This window comes from Cucumis melo, chromosome 2 (assembly GCF_025177605.1).
Source record: "Cucumis melo cultivar AY chromosome 2, USDA_Cmelo_AY_1.0, whole genome shotgun sequence".
Lineage (NCBI taxonomy): Eukaryota > Viridiplantae > Streptophyta > Magnoliopsida > Cucurbitales > Cucurbitaceae > Cucumis > Cucumis melo.
Window position 1 is genome coordinate 14766324 of NC_066858.1, and position 20434 is coordinate 14786757.

General features: G+C 30.5%; 2 protein-coding genes across 2 annotated transcripts; both read left to right on the forward strand.

Moving 5' to 3' along the window:
- The first annotated feature begins 2475 nt into the window (after positions 1-2475).
- LOC103487408 (probable sucrose-phosphate synthase 1) lies at positions 2476-10448 on the forward strand. Its single transcript, XM_008445712.3, has 13 exons — positions 2476-3136; positions 3232-3321; positions 3794-4035; positions 4416-4479; positions 4589-5287; positions 5685-5801; positions 5935-6066; positions 6163-6339; positions 6981-7034; positions 7117-7179; positions 7278-8201; positions 8372-8499; positions 9820-10448. Exons 1-13 carry the CDS (start codon positions 2939-2941, stop codon positions 10094-10096), a joined length of 3165 nt encoding a protein of 1054 aa, XP_008443934.2. The 5' UTR covers positions 2476-2938; the 3' UTR covers positions 10097-10448.
- Positions 10449-16041: 5593 nt separating this feature from the next.
- LOC103487409 (heptahelical transmembrane protein ADIPOR1) lies at positions 16042-19744 on the forward strand. The gene is made up of 4 exons (XM_008445713.3): positions 16042-16533; positions 16634-16729; positions 18107-18167; positions 18777-19744. Exons 1-4 carry the CDS (start codon positions 16349-16351, stop codon positions 19491-19493), a joined length of 1059 nt encoding a protein of 352 aa, XP_008443935.1. The 5' UTR covers positions 16042-16348; the 3' UTR covers positions 19494-19744.
- The last annotated feature ends 690 nt before the right edge of the window (positions 19745-20434 follow it).

The following is a 20434-nucleotide window of genomic DNA, read 5'->3' on the forward strand; positions in this document are numbered from 1 at the left end:
AAATGTCATTTTCTATCTGTAATGGTCATCAATAGAGACAACAATATTTTGATATATTTGTATATAAGTTGGTTCATTTTCTATTTTTTTTTAAAGCAATCATCTTTTAAATATTTATAGAAAGTAAATCACATAAGAATGAAATGATTATTTAGACGGGAAAAATGTATCGATAGATTTAATTTTCAAAAGCTAAAAAACTAAATGGATATGAATGAAACTTGATTATCTCTTTCATTTTTAGTTTCTAAAAATTAATTGTCTTAAATTTTTAATCTTTTTATTAAGTGGACAAGTTATATATTCAAACAATAATACAGTGTATGTCGTTAAAAAAATTGATTTTGAAATAGTTAAAACCACCCTATTTCTAATCAATTCAAACTATTTTAATATTTAATTTCACAATTTTAGAGGTAATTTTCTTACTTTTAAGTTAATTATACACATCTTTTAGATTAAACTTTATTATCTTATTGGACCCTTTTGAAATTCATAAGCCATTTGTTGAGAAAGAGAGAATAAAATAAAGAGAAAAAAGAGAAGTGATTTTAAAAGTACTTCATATTATATTATTCCCATCACGAGGGGAATGAGATCCCATTCACAAGACTCAAATATTGGATAATATTATATGCTATTACTATACCTGCTTCCGAGTAAGTTTAATTAAGTGATATAATTGCTATATCTTTTTAATAATTTTGTACTTTTAACCCTTTTCATTGGGTTAATGTGCGAGCTATTATAATTACCTTCTAGGTTAGTTATCATAATCTTATGTTAATTATAATAATTTGTGTTTGAACGTAGATTATTTTGATTTAAATTATAATATTCTGTATTTGCAACGTAAATTATTTTAGTTTGGGCATAAAATAGTAAACATTGCAGTAATGAAATAAAAAAACATGGTAACAAATGGAGAGTTTTGAAATAATGGTTACAATAGTTCATTGGAAATTTTTAAATAGTATCTACCGTAGTTATAATAGTTTTGCATAACTCTAGGTCCAAACGGTCTCTAGAAGTCCTATTTTTAAAAATTAAGTTCATAAACAATATTTTCTAACTAATTTTATTACGAATATTATTATTTTATTTGATTATTTTTTAAAAAATTTATTTAAGAATTCAAACGTTTCTTTGCAGAATATGAAAACTAAGGTTTTATTTGATTTTTCTTTTCGGTTTTTAAAATTAATCTTATAAACACCCAATAACACCTTTCTTTATTTTATTATCTATTTACATAACGTTTTAGAATTCTTGCCAAAACTAGAAGAAAAAAATAAATAAAACATAGATATGAGTATCAAACCACTAAAAATAAATAGTTTCTTGTTCTAATATTCTGTTTAGCTATAAATTTAGTGTGGTCTCCATACTATGCTATGTAAGAAAAAGAAATGTCTATTGTGTATTTATGTCTATGTAATTCACCTTCTCAATTTGCATATCTTACATATGATTATGTAAAAACTAAAAGCTAGAAGAGGAAGAAATTAAATAAAATATTTGAATTAAGATTTAGAGAAAAAAATAATAATAATTAAAATGACCAAGAAACAAATATTAAAATATGATTACAAAATATAATGGTAAGCAGATTATAATATTTTTTGAAATGGTAAGAGAATTATTTTGAAAAGATATGGTAAGAGGATTATGATTCATTATTATTATATGTATGATTCATCATTAATTAGTAATAAAAAGAAAAAAAAAATACGTATGACAGTGTGACACCCACGACATTATTTCAGTATTTTATACTTGAACTTAACGTACCTTTCAAAACAAAAGTATAACAATGAAAGCTAAAACACCAATAAAATTAAATCAAAATACTATTTTCGTCACCCTAAGTATGTTCAAATTTTAGCTCCTATTTTGTCCAATTTAATGTCCTTGTACTCATACTTTTAATAAATCTCATATTTAATTATTTACCAATTTATTTTATTAAAATTGATTGAACATTAATAATTTCTATGGAATAAAGTATTGCATATGCGAATATATTCTTAAAATTTATTGTTATTTTAATATTTTTTAAAATAACAATAAATTCAACCTTTAACAAAAATATAAAATTTAAAAATTAAACACATCCTAAATGACAAAATTGATGATATATTTATAACAAAATTTTAGAAGCATGGTACTAATAGATCTCGATAAAAAGGTTCTAAAGTTTTACTAAATTTTTTGAATAGTTGGATTGTGTTTGGATTCTTCGAAAATAAAAAGAATCGACAAACCATTTATATTCGATAAAAGATAAAATTTTTAATTTTTATATGAGGCGTAAATATTTTATTAAATTTTTATTAAAAGTTAGTATTTTTATTTTTTTTTACCATTTTGCAGATGGGTGCTCTAAAAAAATTAGATATTGGAAAACTAAGAGGCAGTGTTAAAATTTTAAAAGGTTAAGGAAGTGACATGTAAGATCTATTACAATTAATTTAATTGAAATCCTATTTGAAATTACGGTGACCATTTGATTGCATGAATGTTGATGATTCTTCTATATCAGGCAATTGATGTACACCGAAATTTCTCGTAGTGAAAAAAAAATTGAAAAAAAAAAAAGAAAAATATTTTGAGATTCATTTAGAATTTCACGGAAATTAGAAGTATTAATGGTGAAACGACGAGTGATTACAACGGTGGAGCTCTTAGCACGCTCACTGGGGAAGAAGAAGGAGAACAAAACCACATCCAATTTCGAATCTCATCATCTTTTTTTACTCTCCATTCATCAAAATCTATCAAAAAAAATTTTAACTTCTCACCCCCAAGACTTTACACACTTCCAAGCATACAAATCATCCTCTTCGTCTTCCTGTCTTTTCACATTTTTCAGTTTTTTTTTTTTCCTTTCAAGAGTTGTAACAACTCACTTCACCGGAGATACGAATCGAAGAACGTAATGGCTGGAAATGATTGGATTAATAGCTATTTGGAAGCAATTCTTGACGTTGGACCTGGTATTGATGAAGCGAAATCTGCGAAGCAATCCTCGTCGTTGCTTCTTCGAGAGAGAGGACACTTCAGTCCCACTCGGTATTTCGTTGAGGAGGTCATTACCGGGTTCGATGAGAGCGATCTATATCGCTCCTGGGTTAAGGTAATCGATTGTTTTACTTGTTTTTGGTCTGATTGTCAAACTATGGTGTTGTTTTTCTCTGATCTTGTGTTGGTTGTCGTGTTTGTGCGTTTAAGGCGGCTGCCACCAGAAGTCCGCAGGAGAGGAATACTAGACTGGAGAATATGTGTTGGAGAATTTGGAACTTAGCTCGTCAGAAGAAACAGGTTCTTTTTTTGCACTTTACATAATACGCATGCACATAGGCTAACCTGAGGAAGTAGTGGATTGTTTGATAGGAAAAAATTATGTATGAATCTCGTCTTCGCTTCAGTTTCTCTCTGAGATTTGTGGCCTACCTTTTTGGCAGCATTCTCGAGTTATTCTGTATGAAGATTGTGATTATGTACTGTCCACACCATCATGCAAATGTTAGATTATATTTTGCGAAAACTAGTAGGGTTGTAGAAAACTGATAGAACATGTAGCTATTTACATATTAACAATTAGTGGTTGATGATCATTAATACTGTTATTAATACAATAAATTTTATTGGAATAAGAAACAATGCATGCCTGCTAATTAGAATTTGAATTATATGAATGGGAACTTTTTTTCTTTTTTTGGTAAAGGTGATGGTTAAATTGGAAAATGTAATAAGCAGAACAATAGTAGTTATGAAATCTATGGTTTTATAGCTTGAAGGAGAGGAAGCCCAGAGGATGGCTAAACGTCGTCTTGAACGGGAAAAAGGTAGAAGAGAAGCAACGGCTGATATGTCTGAAGATTTATCGGAGGGAGAGAAAGGAGATATAGTCAACGATGTATCAGTTCATGGAGATAATGCCAAGACACGTTTGCCAAGAATCAATTCCGTTGATGCAATGGAGGTGTGGGCAAGTCAGCAAAAAGGGAAAAAGCTATACATTGTTTTAGTGAGGCATGAACATAACTAAAATTTACTTTCTTTTGATGTAATTGCTTTTACCACGTTTTGTTTGCAAACTTGCATTGTCATGTATAGACGTCTATTCACGTATCCAGCAAATGTAATTATAGTGAAGCAAAAGTAAAAATGGTCTCCTTTTTCTTAGAACTTCCACTACCTTTAAAGTTTACCTTGTAGAGACTAGGATGGCTATTTCTAAACTTCCAAAACAAATTCATTTTCTATTTATTTAATTTTTTTAAAAGTTTGCAAGACCTTTGAAGCCGTTCTTCTGGTCATTGATTGGATCTTCAGTATGCTAGGATTTTATATATGTGTATTATCAAATATTTACTGCTCTTTCACTAACTTTGGCAATCAATGTTGTGCAGCATTCATGGTCTGATAAGAGGGGATAACATGGAGCTTGGCCGTGATTCTGATACTGGCGGTCAGGTAATATTTGTTGTTCTGTCTTTATAAACCTGAATTTTATAATGCTTAATTTTTAAGTTACTGTATAGAGTTTCAAACTGATTGATCTTTACTTCTCCATCTTGTTTAGGTTAAATACGTGGTAGAACTTGCCAGGGCATTGGGATCGATGCCTGGAGTGTATCGGGTAGATTTGCTCACAAGACAAGTAGCATCCCCAGATGTAGATTGGAGCTACGCAGAACCTACAGAAATGCTGACTCCAACTAATTCAGAAGGCTTGGTAGGTGAGATGGGCGAGAGCAGTGGTGCCTATATTATTCGTATACCATTTGGTCCAAGAGATAAATATATTCCTAAAGAACTATTGTGGCCGCACATCCCTGAATTTGTTGATGGTGCACTTAGTCATGTCATCCAGATGTCTAAAGTTCTTGGGGAGCAGATTGGTGGGGGACATCCAGTCTGGCCAGTTGCAATCCACGGGCATTATGCTGATGCAGGGGATTCTGCTGCACTGCTCTCTGGTGCTTTAAATGTCCCAATGCTTTTTACTGGCCACTCATTAGGTCGGGATAAATTGGAGCAATTATTGAAACAGGGCCGGTTATCAAGGGATGAGATAAATTCAACATACAAAATAATGCGCCGGATAGAGGCTGAAGAATTAGCCCTTGATGCCTCTGAAATAATTATAACGAGCACAAGACAGGAAATTGAAGAGCAATGGAGATTATATGATGGGTTTGATCCTATCCTGGAACGTAAGTTACGTGCTAGGATAAAGCGTAATGTGAGTTGCTATGGCAGATTCATGCCCCGTATGGCGGTAAGTTATCAAAATGTCTACACGCTTTTATGTTGACTTTTCTGTGTCTATGTAATGGATGTGACCTTCAGACACGTTTAATGTTTTATGAGATCAACGAATTGGGTGGTACATTTCATGCATATAGAGTGTTCACCATTCTTTATTTGATATTGATTGAATTTGGGTTCGAGTCATTTTTGTAAGTTGTCCTTTCTCATCAACAGACTTGTGAGTTCTTACTTTGGAGGGTACATGCTTTGAAAATTTTTCCATACAATTGTACGCAAATGTCATTAGCTGGTGTGATCTGATGTAGTGTTTCCTGAATATGTGCCTGATGCAGGCTAACTTTGTTTGGTTACTGTTTGACATAGTTTAACCAGCTGTTGTGTTTGCTTGGCCCTCTACTCTGCAGATAATTCCCCCTGGAATGGAGTTCCATCATATTATTCCTCATGAAGGTGATATGGATGTCGAGACAGAAGGAAATGAGGATCACCCTGCTCAGCCAGATCCACCTATCTGGTTTGAGGTTATGTTTTTCATTATTATGCATCTACTTTAAGTTATTATGGATGTGGACTGTGAGCTGTGTGAAGATTTCACCTTCCAGAAAATTAACACTGATTTTTTAATAGTATTATTCTATTTTATGCCATTTGCAGATCATGCGCTTCTTCACTAATCCTCGTAAACCTATGATACTTGCCCTTGCTAGACCAGATCCAAAGAAGAATATCACAACTTTGGTCAAAGCATTTGGAGAATGTCGGCCACTTAGAGAGCTTGCAAACCTTGTACGTGGAATCCTTTAAGGACTATAATTGTTCAGGCAATCTTCTTGACGCTGTTTGCGCCATGATAATTCTGTGACATTTCTTCGTACATTGCAGACGCTAATTATGGGTAATAGAGAAGGAATTGATGAAATGTCAAGTACAAACTCATCTGTCCTTCTCGCAGTGCTTAAGCTTATTGACAAATATGATTTGTATGGACAAGTGGCTTATCCTAAACACCACAAACAATCTGATGTTCCTGACATATATCGTCTGGCAGCAAAGACCAAGGTACTTGTGTAGTTGTGTGTTCACAAAGATTAAATTTGGGAACATTTTCTCTATAATATTGATCGATTCTCAATACACCTTGCTGGTTGGTGAGTTATGTATATTTCTTTCTTAGAAACACTCCTGAAAATCCTGCATTCATTGCACCCAGCTAATTCTTGAGTTATATTTTCCGGGAATCTTTCTCTACCTTGGGAACCATGACAAATAATTCACAAACTTTTCCAGCCACAGTAATTCATAGGTGCTTTGTTTTCTTTTAAACTAGTTTCTTCCTTGCATATGTTTGCATCTTGAGGTCCTCAAGATTATTTGTCAATTAGATATGTTACAAATTCCTTTGAATTTTGGAGCATGGTTTCAGAATAAGATGTTTTGGACGCAAGCAATGATTGGCTTTCTCTGAGAAATATGATATGCACTTTATTAAGCTTTTTGGATGCCAGTGACTGATATTTTGTGCATCAACATCCTCTCAAGTACCCTTGGGTTATACTAATATCGTTTTCTGTTTTGGGATATCTTCTCTTGTACGTTATTGACCTTCTTTGTTCTCTACATGGCTGGGACATTCTTGTGGCATTCTGCTTTTGCTTTGAACAGTGATCCTATAAGTTGCTATCCTTATTTATGATTTGCAGGGCGTTTTTATAAATCCAGCATTCATTGAGCCATTTGGACTTACTCTGATTGAGGTGAAATTTTTTCTTTGCTTACTTTTCCTTTTCAAAGAAATATTTCTTTTGTTAACTAGTTATCTACCCTTCTGTTTAATAGGCAGCTGCTCATGGATTACCTATTGTTGCTACAAAAAATGGAGGTCCTGTTGATATACATCGGGTATGCCTGCTATTAGCTATAAATTTTACTTAAAACTGTTGGTGCCCATGCTTTTAAGATGCTTGACATATTTTAAACTACATAAAATATTTGTGCAGGTGCTTGACAATGGTCTTCTTGTCGATCCACATGATCAGCAGTCTATCGCTGATGCTCTTCTGAAGCTTGTTGCAGACAAGCAACTTTGGGCTAGATGTAGGCAGAATGGTTTGAAGAATATTCACCTATTTTCATGGCCAGAGCATTGTAAGACATATTTATCAAAAATTGCTAGTTGCAAACCAAGGTATCCACATTGGCAAAGAAATGAAGATGAAGATGATAACTCAGAATCAGGCTCACCAGGTGATTCATGGAGAGATTTACAAGACATTTCTCTAAACCTGAAGTTTTCATTAGACGGAGAGAAGAGTGGTGGAACTGATAGATCTCTTGAGTCTGATGACAGAACAAGTAAATTAGAGAATGCTGTATTGAGTTGGTCAAAGGGTGTTTCAAAGGATTCACGAAAATCAGTTGCCGAAAAAGCTGATCAAAATTCTAATGTTGGCAAGTTTCCAGCATTGAGGAGGAGAAAACATCTCTTTGTAATTGCTGTGGATAGTGATAGTATTACAGGTCTCGTGGATACCACAAGAAAGTTGTTTGAGGCAGTGGAGAAGGAAAGGAGTGAAGGCACTATAGGGTTTATTCTCTCTACATCATTGACCATATCTGAAGTAAATTCATTTCTGGTCTCAGGCGGCTACCGTGCTAATGATTTTGATGCATTCATCTGTAATAGTGGCAGTGATCTTTACTATTCATCCACAAATTTAGAAGATGATCCTTTTGTGGTTGACTTCTATTACCATTCACACATTGAATATCGATGGGGTGGAGAAGGATTAAGGAAAACTCTAGTTAAATGGGCTGCTTCAGTTTCTGATAAGAACAGTAATACTGAGGACAAAATTGTATCTGCAGCTGAACAGCTTTCAACAAATTATTGTTACACTTTTAATGTTCGGAAACCTGAAGTGGTAATTTTCAATTTTTAGTGATGACTTTAATGTCTTTTTCATTTTGAAAAAATTTGTCTTATGGCCGAATTTTTATTATTACTGAAGTGTGTATTTCACTGTAAGGCATCGTTTGTTGATAGCATGCCTCAGGAGTTGATAAGTCCAGAAATTCCTTTGCTATTTTGCAGATTCCAGCAGTTAAGGAACTCAGGAAATCGCTGAGAATCCAAGCTCTGCGTTGTCATGTTGTTTATTGTCAGAACGGAACCAGATTAAATGTAATTCCAGTATTGGCATCTCGTTCCCAGGCCCTCAGGTACTATCACTTGTGGTGCATGCTCTTCTATATTTTCTTAATCTCTTTATCAGTATTATGGTTTTCCTCTTGAAGTGCATAACCATGTATATTGGAATATCATGGGATGTTCTAATCCTCTGTGAGAAACTCCAATAACCTTTTAGGCACAAAGTATATATTAGAACACTTGCTAACAAGAACAAGATCTTAATTTATTATAATGAACTATAAGAAAATACAAGATAAATCTAAGTATAAGGCACTTGGAACCGTTCCAACTTGAGTACTCTCACCCAAGCCCTAAATCACTCCGTAGAATAACCTCCCTCCATTTATAACAAGATGTAACCACCCCAGTAACCACATTTACATAATAACTACTAGTAACCACACTTTCACAATAACTACTACTAGTAACTTCCTTAGTATCTAACTTACCCTTATACCCCTAACCCTATACTAATTTAATTACCCTTATACGAGATAAACCTATGCATACTAATCTAGGTATCTAACAGTCAATTTGGATGTTATTTTTTAAAAAAAATTGTTTCCTTGGATAGAGAAAGCATAGAAGTATATTTGGATAACAAGTTTTTTCTTCTATTTTTTTTTTAATAACAAATAAACAAAAATTCTCACGAGTTTTACACGCACACAATCATCGTTCTGAAATAATAAATATGCTCTCAGATGGCCTGGTTTTAGCTGTCTATTTCTCTTTCCAAAATAAATTAATAAATTTTTTTATTTCTTCGAAATATGATTTGAGATTTTAACTATCAAGTATAAATGAAGACTCAAATTCTCACCAACTAGGTTTTGAGGAGGTTGTTTGATTTATGAGATAGACATAATTGACTGGTTCAAAAGATGACTTGACAGTGTATGCTGAGTTGTCTCAGTAAGATCTTGCCCACCAATTATATATATAGCTATATATACACGCACAAAAAGTGTCAAGGCTTTTCTTCTAAATTTTCTCCTTTTAACTTTTAGAACTGACATATTATTTGACTAGGGGTGCATTTGTGAATTTCCTTGACATGTTTTTAATGGCTAGGAGGTCTTTGAATCTATGATGGCTACTAGGATTTAGTATCCTATAATAAGCTGGCCTAGACACTAATGATGTAAAAAAAAAAAGACCGTGAATTTCTCTGACATCTTCTTTAACCTTATATCTTGAACTTGAACCTTATAACCATTAAGAATGATGATTGGTAAAGAGTAATTCAAATGTTTAAGAATCTTAAAAACTATGAAACAACAATACCCTTTTTCTCTACGTCAAGTTTTTTTACTATGGCCCTCCCTCTTATCATATACGGTTGTCAGGTATCTTTATGTTCGATGGGGCACTGAGCTTTCAAAAATGGTTGTGTTTGTCGGAGAAAGTGGGGACACAGATTATGAAGGATTACTTGGTGGATTACACAAAAGTGTTGTTTTGAAGGGCGTTTGTAACGGCGCTGTAAACCAACTCCATGCCAACAGAAACTACCCTCTTTCCGACGTCGTTCCCGTTGATTCTGCAAATATTGCACAAGCTTCTGAAGAGGCTACAAGTTCCGATATTCGAGCTTCCTTGGAGACCATTGGACTTCTCAAATGATAGAAATTTTGCAACTAAGCTCTTCTCGGTACGTTTTCTTTTTTTAATTGTCTTGGTGCCATTTTGGCGAATGGTCATTATAAAAATTAAAGAAAGAAAGAAAAAAAAAAAAAAAGGAAAAGAGGAAAATGGTGAAATAAAACTTGGCCACCTTTTCTTTTTTTTGGTGATAAAAAAAGGAAGTTGAATCTCAGTTGTGTGCAGTCTCTTGTTTTGAGTATTTTTGTCATTTTAAGTCTTCTAGATCTGTGGCCAAGACCTCAGAGAAATATTCTCAACTTGATACTGTAAAAAATGAATGAAATTCTCTCTTTAATGGGGTAAGTTTATGGTACGTACATTTTATTTTGTAGATTCATTTGTCATTGTCGTTTATTTTTAATGAATAATGTTACCATCTACAAATTAAAATAATCTTGTTATATGCTTGTGTTGGAGTATCTATTGCATAACTAATATGCTAAGTTTCGTTTAGTAACTCTTTAGTTGTGAAAATTAAATTTACAAACTCTACTACCACTTTTCTTAAAAGGTTGTTTTGCATGGTTACCTGCTTTAAAAAACAAAAACCACTTTTTGTAAGCATTTGTTTTTGTTTTTGTTTTTGAAATGTAATTTTGTTCTTACAATGATTTGTATATTTCTCAAATACGATTGTTGAATTCTTAACCAAATTTAAAAAAACAACTTTTTTAAAGCTATTTTTTTTAGATTTTAAAAAAATTGGTTTGATTTTTTAAACTATAATAGAATTTAAATAACAAGGAAGAAAAGTTGAGGTGGAATCCATGTTTATAAGCTTAATTTTAAAAGAATAAACAAAATGATTATCAAACGGGTTTAAGCTAACATATTTGTTTTTGGAAGTTAATTAAGAACTGTTGTTCGAAAATAGGTGATCTTGAGGATGCACGTTAAGAAGAAATCTGTAGAAAAAATTGTTCTGTACATTTGAACAACATAAATCAAAACAAAGGTAGAGTTTGTCTATAACTCATACGATTGAGTCTCGAAAACATTTGAGCTATCAGCTAAATTTTATGTAAAGTAACTTGTAGAAAATGCAATTCCAAAAACAAAAGTAACTTGTCAAAAGGAAAACGAAAATGCTATTTTGTTCGAGAAAAGGATAGAAAGAAAAAACTTATGGAGAAGGGAAGAATTTGGTGAATTAAGCATTTGACGGTTCTCCTTTCTTTAGGGAGAAAAAATACAAATAAATTTTTAGGTTAGGTTATGAAGTGTATTGAAGTTGAGAAGAAAAGAAAAAGACTAAAATAATTGGACAAATGACTGTCCTCTAGTGGTCTGCCACCTGTCCTCAGAGTCAATTTCAAAGAGTTTTTATTTATTTTGAGAGTTGGGAATTGGGGAAATTTGTGTTTCCAAACAAAGAGAGATGGGAAAACAAAATGGGTGATCGTTTTCCATACCTAAGTACGTTTCCCTTCAACCTTCAACTAACATTTATTATACATTAAATTCCCTTCAATTCAATTTCGTTTTTTCTTTCAATAAATAAAATTACTTTATCAGAATCCAAGGCTAAGGTCAAACTACAAACCAAAGGTATGAACTCAAAAAAAAAAAAAAAACAATACAACAACAAAAAAGTCAAAAGCCAAAATAACAATTTTATATGTATATAGAATAACCACAACCATGGGTCAACAAGATCCGATGATAATCCGACAACTCGGACTATCCAACTTATATTATATAGGCTGGGTTGGATTAGTTTAAAATGTGCGTTGAATTGGATTGAAAATTTTGGTTTTTTTTTTTTGTTGAGTTGGGTCTCAATTTGGGGTAGAAAAATTCGGATCAACCCAACTCCACCCGAATTATTAATATATATTATATATATTTATTTATTTATATTCATATTATAGATTTTTTTATTATTTACTTAATATTTATAGATAATATTTAGAATGTTTGAACTTTTATAGATGTTTGAAATTTTGAATTTTTGGATATGAGTATTCATCGACATATAACAATTTTAAATCGTACAAACATTATAAATGAAAAGAAAATATAACCCAACAACTCAACCCATATTGTAAGGGTTAAGTTGAAATATAATTCGTGTTATTTGCATTGTCAACTCAACCAACCCGAAAATATGGGTTTGGTTGGAAATATTCCTCAAACCAAACCAACTTATTTACACCCCTAAGATTCTCTTTCTTTTGAAATGGTAGATATGATTAGTGAGATATTCAAAACAACCAACAAATATATGTTTTAGTTATAGTAATATATAAATAATAATGTATTAAATTTTGGAAAATGTTGATTTTTTTTTCTAGACAAATATAAGATTTGTAATCACTATGTACGTGTGTGGACTCTAATTAGTGGGTTAAGATTTTTAAACAATAGAAGTTGAACTTATTAAATAATTATATATTATTGGTTAAGAAGGTAAGAGATTCAAAATTGTATATAATGTTCTCTTAGCTTGTTACTTAAATAGTTTGCCAATAATTATAGATAAGTATTTTCGTGATGGTGTGATAAAGAGATTAGGGAGATCTTTGAGATATATTTTTAAACTTTAATCTCTTATTAAAAATTGTTAGTTCACTTACATTAACAAATGTTGGAATAATTTCGTCCTTTTTTATTTTTAAGAAAAATGTGTATAGAGAGTTATTAGCAATAAATGTGGAGAACTTTCCCCTTAAATTTTGTAGGGATTTTATGCAAATAATTACATGCCATTATTTCCTATTTTTTGAATACCCCATCTCCATTGTATAATTGCTAAACTTTATTTTAACCTTTACCGTTAATTTTGTACCTTTTTTAAGTTTTAAAAATTATTTGTAATTTATTTTTCCCAACTAATTAAAGGAATCAACATGTCATCTTGTAATCAATACAATCATCCTCCACGTCACCTTAGCACATGACAATCTAATAAATAATTTATTAACTTAAAAAGTTAAGTAGAGAATATTTTAGAACTTCATAGATCAAATAGACATAAGCTTCAAATTTTATAGTCCAAAAGAGCATTTTGCTCATAAATAATAATGATAAAATATTGTTATTAATATTAGAGGCAATGAACAACAAAATATTTGTCAAGCTTGTTAGTATTTTCATCAATACTTTTACATTTTCATAAGATCAACATTGTCTGTTATATGGCAAAAAAAAAAAAAAAAATTCATGCAACATGTACAAACAACAATATGTCTCTAATGTTATAAATGTATTTTTACATTTTCAATGTCCTATGTTTATATAATAAACTTTTTTGGTTTTTTTTTTCATATATAAATTTACTTTTACATTTCCATCGCTACTAAGATTTTAAACTTTTTAGTCTAACAATGTGTAAACAGGAAATTATCTCCCGTCCGCGCACCCAACCCTAACCTTAAACATGGCTTTCCACTCCATCTGGAATGTTCCCAATAACGTGAACTTTAAACACGTGTAAATGTTTTATTGGGCCTATGCCACTCATAAACAAACAAGCAACCAACTAGTTCGATCGAGATAGGTATGTTTTTATACTACCTCTATACATGTTTTCTTCTTCATGAAAGTAGCTTTTAAAAATTACGTTCAAGGATTAAGATAAAGAAAGTAATAGGTGGTTTGATTATTTAATAATATATCAAATATTGAATGAGATTAGTATGCACTAAGGCACTACCATATAGTAGGTGATTTTTTATTTTAAAAAAAAATGCTCTTTACAATTGGCTCCAAACTTGTGGATATCCTCTATTAAATATTAAAAGTTGTTCGTCGTTGGAGGTGGTCACTAACGACGAGAGTCAATGAAAACATTAAAGGATGAAAGAGTTGGTTATTTTAACCAAGAGATCGTTTAAGAGAATAACTATTTAAGATTATAAGAACTATCTTCCTTGCTCCATTAAATACTATTTTGTAGTAATCAATTAGTTATAGTCAATACTAATTCAAAACTTCCATTTAATACTCAATATCTACTATTTCCTATGTATATTTTTTACTATTTTAGATTCATTTTTTTAAAATTATTTGATATAGTGTTTACATCTACTTTTCAAGCTAAAATTGTTTAACTTCAAACGCATATTATTATGTACTCAAACTAAAATAATTTGCACCTTAAGCACAAATTATTATAACTAACTATAATAATTTATTATTATAATAACAAATTCATTGTCACAAACATCGATGGATTTAGCATAAGTTCAAAGGGAGCTCAAACCCTTTCTTAACTTTATGCTTTTTATATTACATATATTACAAAAAAAAAACTAAATTAATACAAATTTTAGAAGTTAACTCATCGGTAAAACTATCTTCTAGTCTTCCCTAAACTCAGGTTGAAGGCCCAATCAACCATTGGTCCCAAATCGGCTAAGTTGTAAAAAGAAACATTTATCTCTATTATTATATCCTTAATACACAACCCCAAACGTTAATACCTCGTTTAACTAATTCAAAAGCTCAAACTACCTATAAAGTTTGAACGTTATTTCCAAATAATTGTGAATTTCTTCTTAGTTTTTCTTTTCCTTTTTCAACTTTTAAATATCGATTCTTATAAAATCCTTCTAAAAGGACTAAGCTGCACTTGATATACCCATTTATTTTTAAAAATTTTAAATTAAAAAACATATATATTTCTACTCAAAATTACTACTAAGTTAGTTTTAGATATTGATAATAAAAGGCAAACTTCAACTTTAGATTTTTCTTTCCTTTTAATCTCCTCTTTACATTTAATTTGTAATACAATAATATTGTGTTTCAATGGCTGTTTCACAAGTCAATATAATTAGGCTCTCAACTAGCTGCAAATTCCTTATTCCTTATTTTAGCTGCAAATTCCTTATTCCTTATTTTACTTTTATTACTTTTATCACTGTTTAAAATATACGTAAGTTTCATTTGTTAATCATTTTACTTTTTACTTTTATTTCTTTAAATTAAGTCTATAGATAAAATTTTTCTTTTTTCATTTCTTATTTATACTCTACCAATACTTTTAAAAGCTAAACCAAAATTTAAAAACTAAAATAATAACTAAAATTACTTTTCTCTATGGAATTGGCTAAAAAAAACCTAAAGTATCAATTCCTCGTCCATATCTAGACTTTTCTATTACGATAATATATTGATAACATATATATAAATTAAATTTTGATAAAGAAATTTAAATGAACAATTAAATTGTTTTTACCTAAAACTAAATTATTTATCATGGAAATTTTTACGCATAAAAAAAAAAACTATTTACAAAATATAGGAAAAGAATTTAAATGGACTAGAGTTCAAAGAATTTTACTATATTTTTAAAAAATGTCTCTTATAATAATTAGTATACATATATCTATCAACAGATATATTTTTTATAGAAGGATTAGGTGTAGGGTAAGCTAACATATATCTCATATTCCCCAATTTTTACTAAAAAAATTAAAATCTTTTAAAATAATTTGCACCACCTGATACAATACCCTTCGGATGTTGGTAGGAATACAAGCAATTTCGTTTTTTCATTTTGATTTAAAAAATAGTTAGGGTTATTTTTAAATATCCACTATTATATTTTACTACGTTTGAAAATATATTTTCAAATGTTATTTTCAAATGTTGTTTCATTTAAAATAATTTTGAAGAGTTAACATAAAATTTAAAAAGAAAAAAAGATTGCAAAAAAGGATTAACTTTTTTTTTTTTTTTCTTTTTTGAAGGGTAAGTAACCAAACCAAAGATTGGAGATTGGAAAATTGAAATAGTAATATAGAAAAAGGTAGGTGGCCCAAAAGTATATTGTAGCGCCCAACTCCCCTCTTCCATACCAACAATAATAACAACACACCCATAATTAATTAGAACAATCAAATGAGATTTTTCTTTTTCTTTTTCTTTTTCTTTGTTTTTGAGAGTATAAAGTTAGCTGCACCTGCATGGAGAGAGATAGACAGAAATTAAATGAAGTAGTTGGTGTAGTTGTCTATCACTCATACTCCATTAATTAACTCTCATCTACATTTCCACTATACCCTTTTTTTTTTTCATTACCTATTTCAATTTTATTATCATTTATATAAGTAATTGCCTCCTATTTCATCTCTACATAACTTATTCCTCTTTTCAAAACACTTTCTTCAAAATTCTCAATTTCCAATCCATCTGCTCTACACAAGAACAACAACAACAACAACAACAACAAGATTTTGAAGAAGAAGAAGAAGAAGAAGAAGAAGACGAACCAACAGAGCAAATATGGAGAAAGAAAAACAGAGCAGCCAAGAAACGAGGGAGGAATTTCGATTGGTTTCCTTCAAGGAATTGCCCGATTATATGAAAGATAATGAGTTCATTCTTCATTATTATAGAGCCCAATGGCCTTTGAAGCGTGCTCTTCTTAGCGTTTTTCAATGGCACAACGAAACCCTAAATGTTTGGACGTAAGATTTCTTCTTTTTAATTAAGCTTTCACTCTATTTATATATATACACATATCAGCGTTCTTATGGATTGATTAATGTAATTGTTATTAATTTACAGGCATTTGATTGGATTTGTTTTGTTCTTGGGATTGTGTTTGGCGAATTTGATGGAAGAAATTCCTCAAGTGGCGGATCTCTTCGGCTTTTTTTCCAGGTTAATTCTCTCTTTAATTAATTAATTAATTAATTTCTTTGTTCTTCGTTTCACAAAAGCCGATTCGTATTTGGAGTAATCTTGGTAGTGATTAAGATTAAGAGAATGAACCGAAGAATAAGAAGTATCCATTTCAGTTTTTCTTCAATCCCTCTGATTATTGCTTGGTAGTTCCCAAGACCCAAACTAACACCAAACTCCAAGGACTTTAGTTCTTCGTATGTGATTTCAAATTTACTTACTTTACCTTTGTTTAATTTTGTCATTTCTTTAAAGAATTTGCAAGGTTTCTTTGGCACATAAGTAAACGTTTCAATTAAAACCATCTCAAACAAACTGTGATATGATATAGTATGACAATAAACTAGACTAAAACAAAAGTTTAATTAAAGTGAGAATCTAGATTTTGTTTTATATCTTTAGTCTTCACGTCATTTGAAAATTGTTTTCAAAATGTGCATCCAATGCAAATTCTAAAAATATTCTTTTATGTTTTCTTTTTCTATTCTAACCATGTTTTAAATTTTACATTTTAAAAATAAAAAAATTATATAAAACTTTAGAAATATACAATAATGTTGTAGTTATAAACCCAAATCATTTTTTTTAAATATAATATGTATTATATAATCTAATTAAAAATTATATAATACTACAAAATAATAATAGTGTATTTTCCTTTTAACATATATCAAATTAAGTTTACAGACTATCAAACACATTTTGAATAATTAATTAAATTAAAATTTAATTTTTTAACATGCCATGAAAAACATATATGAAAATATGAAATATAACTTTATTTTGATTATATTGTTTTCAAATTTTTTATCAAACGAACCCTTAGATTCAGGTTATACATTCTAAGCTTTATTTATGTTTGAAAGTTGCTATACGATGGGGATAAAATATCTCAAAATTGTATAATATAGGAATGTGTTGATTTTAACGAACAAAGGTACAAATTATTTATAATTTAGTCAATAAACTATTATATTTTATTAAATAAAACGTGTCCAATACTACTTATCAATATTGTTGTTATTGTTGTTGAACTAAAAAAATGGTTACTATGTGGTGGGAGGGGTCAATTTTGTTAGGTTGATGATGTCTAATTGTTTAGTTCATGTGAATTTAGGTGTATACACTATGTTGAACCATATTACTACACAAGTTTGGATAATTTTTCTAAAAAAATTAAAATTATTCAAGCAATATCGTAAATTAGTTCTATTAGACTTTTCATAACATATAATATAATAATTTATAAACTTTTGTTATGTCAATTTTCTATAGTTCACTGTCAAACTTACATATATTTTTTTATAAAATTAAATTTAGCTAATTTTGCCAAATGAATTCCCCATTTTCATGCAGGTCCATGCTCACTTCTCTCTATACAAACATTTCCTCCTATGCTTCAAAAGATTTCATTGGAGTAAGATTCTCACGTTTTCAACTGATAAAAACAATATATATATATATATATATATGTATGTATATATACTGTTTGTTGACCATCTTGTGTTCACTAAATAGTTAAAAGGAGATATAGTCTAAAAAACAAACTAAGATGTTATGGATTATTTTATAAATTATTTTATCAAAATTGATCTCACAAATATTATTTTCATTTATAGATTTTTTGTTTTATTATCTACTTTCCAACAAAATATTTTAAATTTCAAATGGAGTTTTGAAAACTAAACAAAAAAAAAATGAAAAAATAAACCACAATCTTTTTAATATATTGAGATTTCAAATGATACTTAATGAACATCCAAATTCTTGCATAGGGATAAAGGATTTGACCGATAAAATTTGTTGTTGCTAATATACTTCTTGAAGGACTTGAAACAAAACACAAACCATTGATAAAGGGTATGTTTGAGAAAACAAACACACACAAAAAAATAAAATAATAATAATAATAATAATCTAATTAAAAAATCAACAAATTCTTCTAATTTGTAATTTGTGTGAATTTCTAGTCTCTTTACATATTCAACCTTTTTCAAGACTCAAACCATTGATAATGGGATTGCAGAGCACAGCACCAGAGCTAATGGAATTAGCCGGAACCATCCTCCCATACGACGGCCCCGCCACTTCCGTTGGCCACATAAATTCAATAATAACCAACAGATCGAGCACAGAACGGTGGCCGTTCTTCGTATTCTTAAGTGGCTCAATGTTCTGTCTTCTCTCAAGCAGCATTTGCCATCTCTTTTGTTGTCATTCTCATCCTCTAAATATCCTATTACTCCGAATAGATTATGTCGGAATCACCGTCATGATCATCACCTCCTTTTTCCCTCCAATTTACTACATCTTTCAATGTGATCCCCTCTGGCAAATCGTCTACCTCGCCGGAATCACCCTCATGGGCACTTTCACAGTCGTCACTCTCCTCTCTCCCTCTCTCTCCACCGGAAAATTCCGGTCATTCAGAGCTCTCCTCTTCGTCTCCATGGGCCTCTTCGGCATCATTCCAGCAATCCACTCGGCGGTGGTTAATTGGGGAAATCCTCGCCGGAATATAACTCTGGCTTACGAGGGAGCGATGGCTCTGTTTTACCTAAGTGGAACCGGGTTTTATGTGAGCCGGGTACCGGAAAGGTGGTTGCCGGGGCGGTTCGATCTGGCGGGACATAGCCATCAATTGTTTCATGTATTGGTGGTTTTTGGTGCATTGGCCCATTATGGTGCTACTCTTGTTTTGTTGGAGTGGCGTCAGAATTTTGGGTGTCAAAATTTCAATTAGTACCCAATTGTTTAGTTTATATTTGTAATTTGGGAATTTATGGGCTTATAATTTATTGATTTATTTATTAGCTATTTTCTTCGATTTTCTCACCAAAATGGGGGATGTCGGTTCCTGTTTTCCTTTGAAATTAGTAGTGCTTATTGTATAAAATAAACGATTTTACTTGGATTGTAATGAAAATTATTGGGAGTTTGCTTCCAGAAGAATGAGACAACAAAAAACAACATGACAAGTTTGTTTGATAATAAGAATTTGAATTTGTAGTACACCAACCATAGTTGGTTAAAGGATTTGAATTTTCATGCGTCATGTCAATTTCTATCGAATTAACTTCGCTTTGATACAAGAAAAAATCCTCATAATTTGTATTAAGAAGAAAACAAGCCTTATTTATGTTAGACTCCATCCTAAGGAATTTATTATTTGAAAATAACCGGCAAAAATAAGAAGAAATTTCCATCTTTATTAATCTATCATAGATTCATAATATTGGTTATCTTTGTGTCTTAATATAAGGGTAGAGAGACTCAAAACCTATCGTACTATATTCATTTATATTGTTTATTTTTATTTTTATTACATTGGTGTATATTGTCACCTTCTATTACAGAAACTTCATATATAATAAAATAGAATCATAACTCAAAAATAAATAACAAATATTTGCTAGATTATCAAAATAATATTTGGTTATGAGTTTTGTTTTTACTAACTGAAATTAAACTATATTTGAATCGTTGAGTGGTGGCTTACTTTTAATTGAATCTTCAGTTATATCATTAACAATCTTTTATTAATCCTTACTTATATATGTGAGAATTTGAAATATGAATTAGACTCAACAAGTGAAAATCAATTTTAAGTGGAGATAAAGTAACATTGTAGAGACTTGAACACCGTCTTTATCAAGTGATTCTTCTTTAGTGATTGTTTTGGTG

Coding starts and splice junctions, on each gene's coding strand:
- LOC103487409 (XM_008445713.3), top strand. CDS start 16,349: ATGGAGAAAGAAAAACAGAGCAGCCAAGAAACGAGGGAGGAATTTCGA. Junction 16,534..16,633: donor GAAACCCTAAATGTTTGGAC/GTAAGATTTCTT, acceptor ATTAATTTACAG/GCATTTGATTGGATTTGTTT. Junction 16,730..18,106: donor CTCTTCGGCTTTTTTTCCAG/GTTAATTCTCTC, acceptor ATTTTCATGCAG/GTCCATGCTCACTTCTCTCT.
- LOC103487408 (XM_008445712.3), top strand. CDS start 2,939: ATGGCTGGAAATGATTGGATTAATAGCTATTTGGAAGCAATTCTTGAC. Junction 6,067..6,162: donor TTAGAGAGCTTGCAAACCTT/GTACGTGGAATC, acceptor CGTACATTGCAG/ACGCTAATTATGGGTAATAG. Junction 6,340..6,980: donor GTCTGGCAGCAAAGACCAAG/GTACTTGTGTAG, acceptor TATGATTTGCAG/GGCGTTTTTATAAATCCAGC.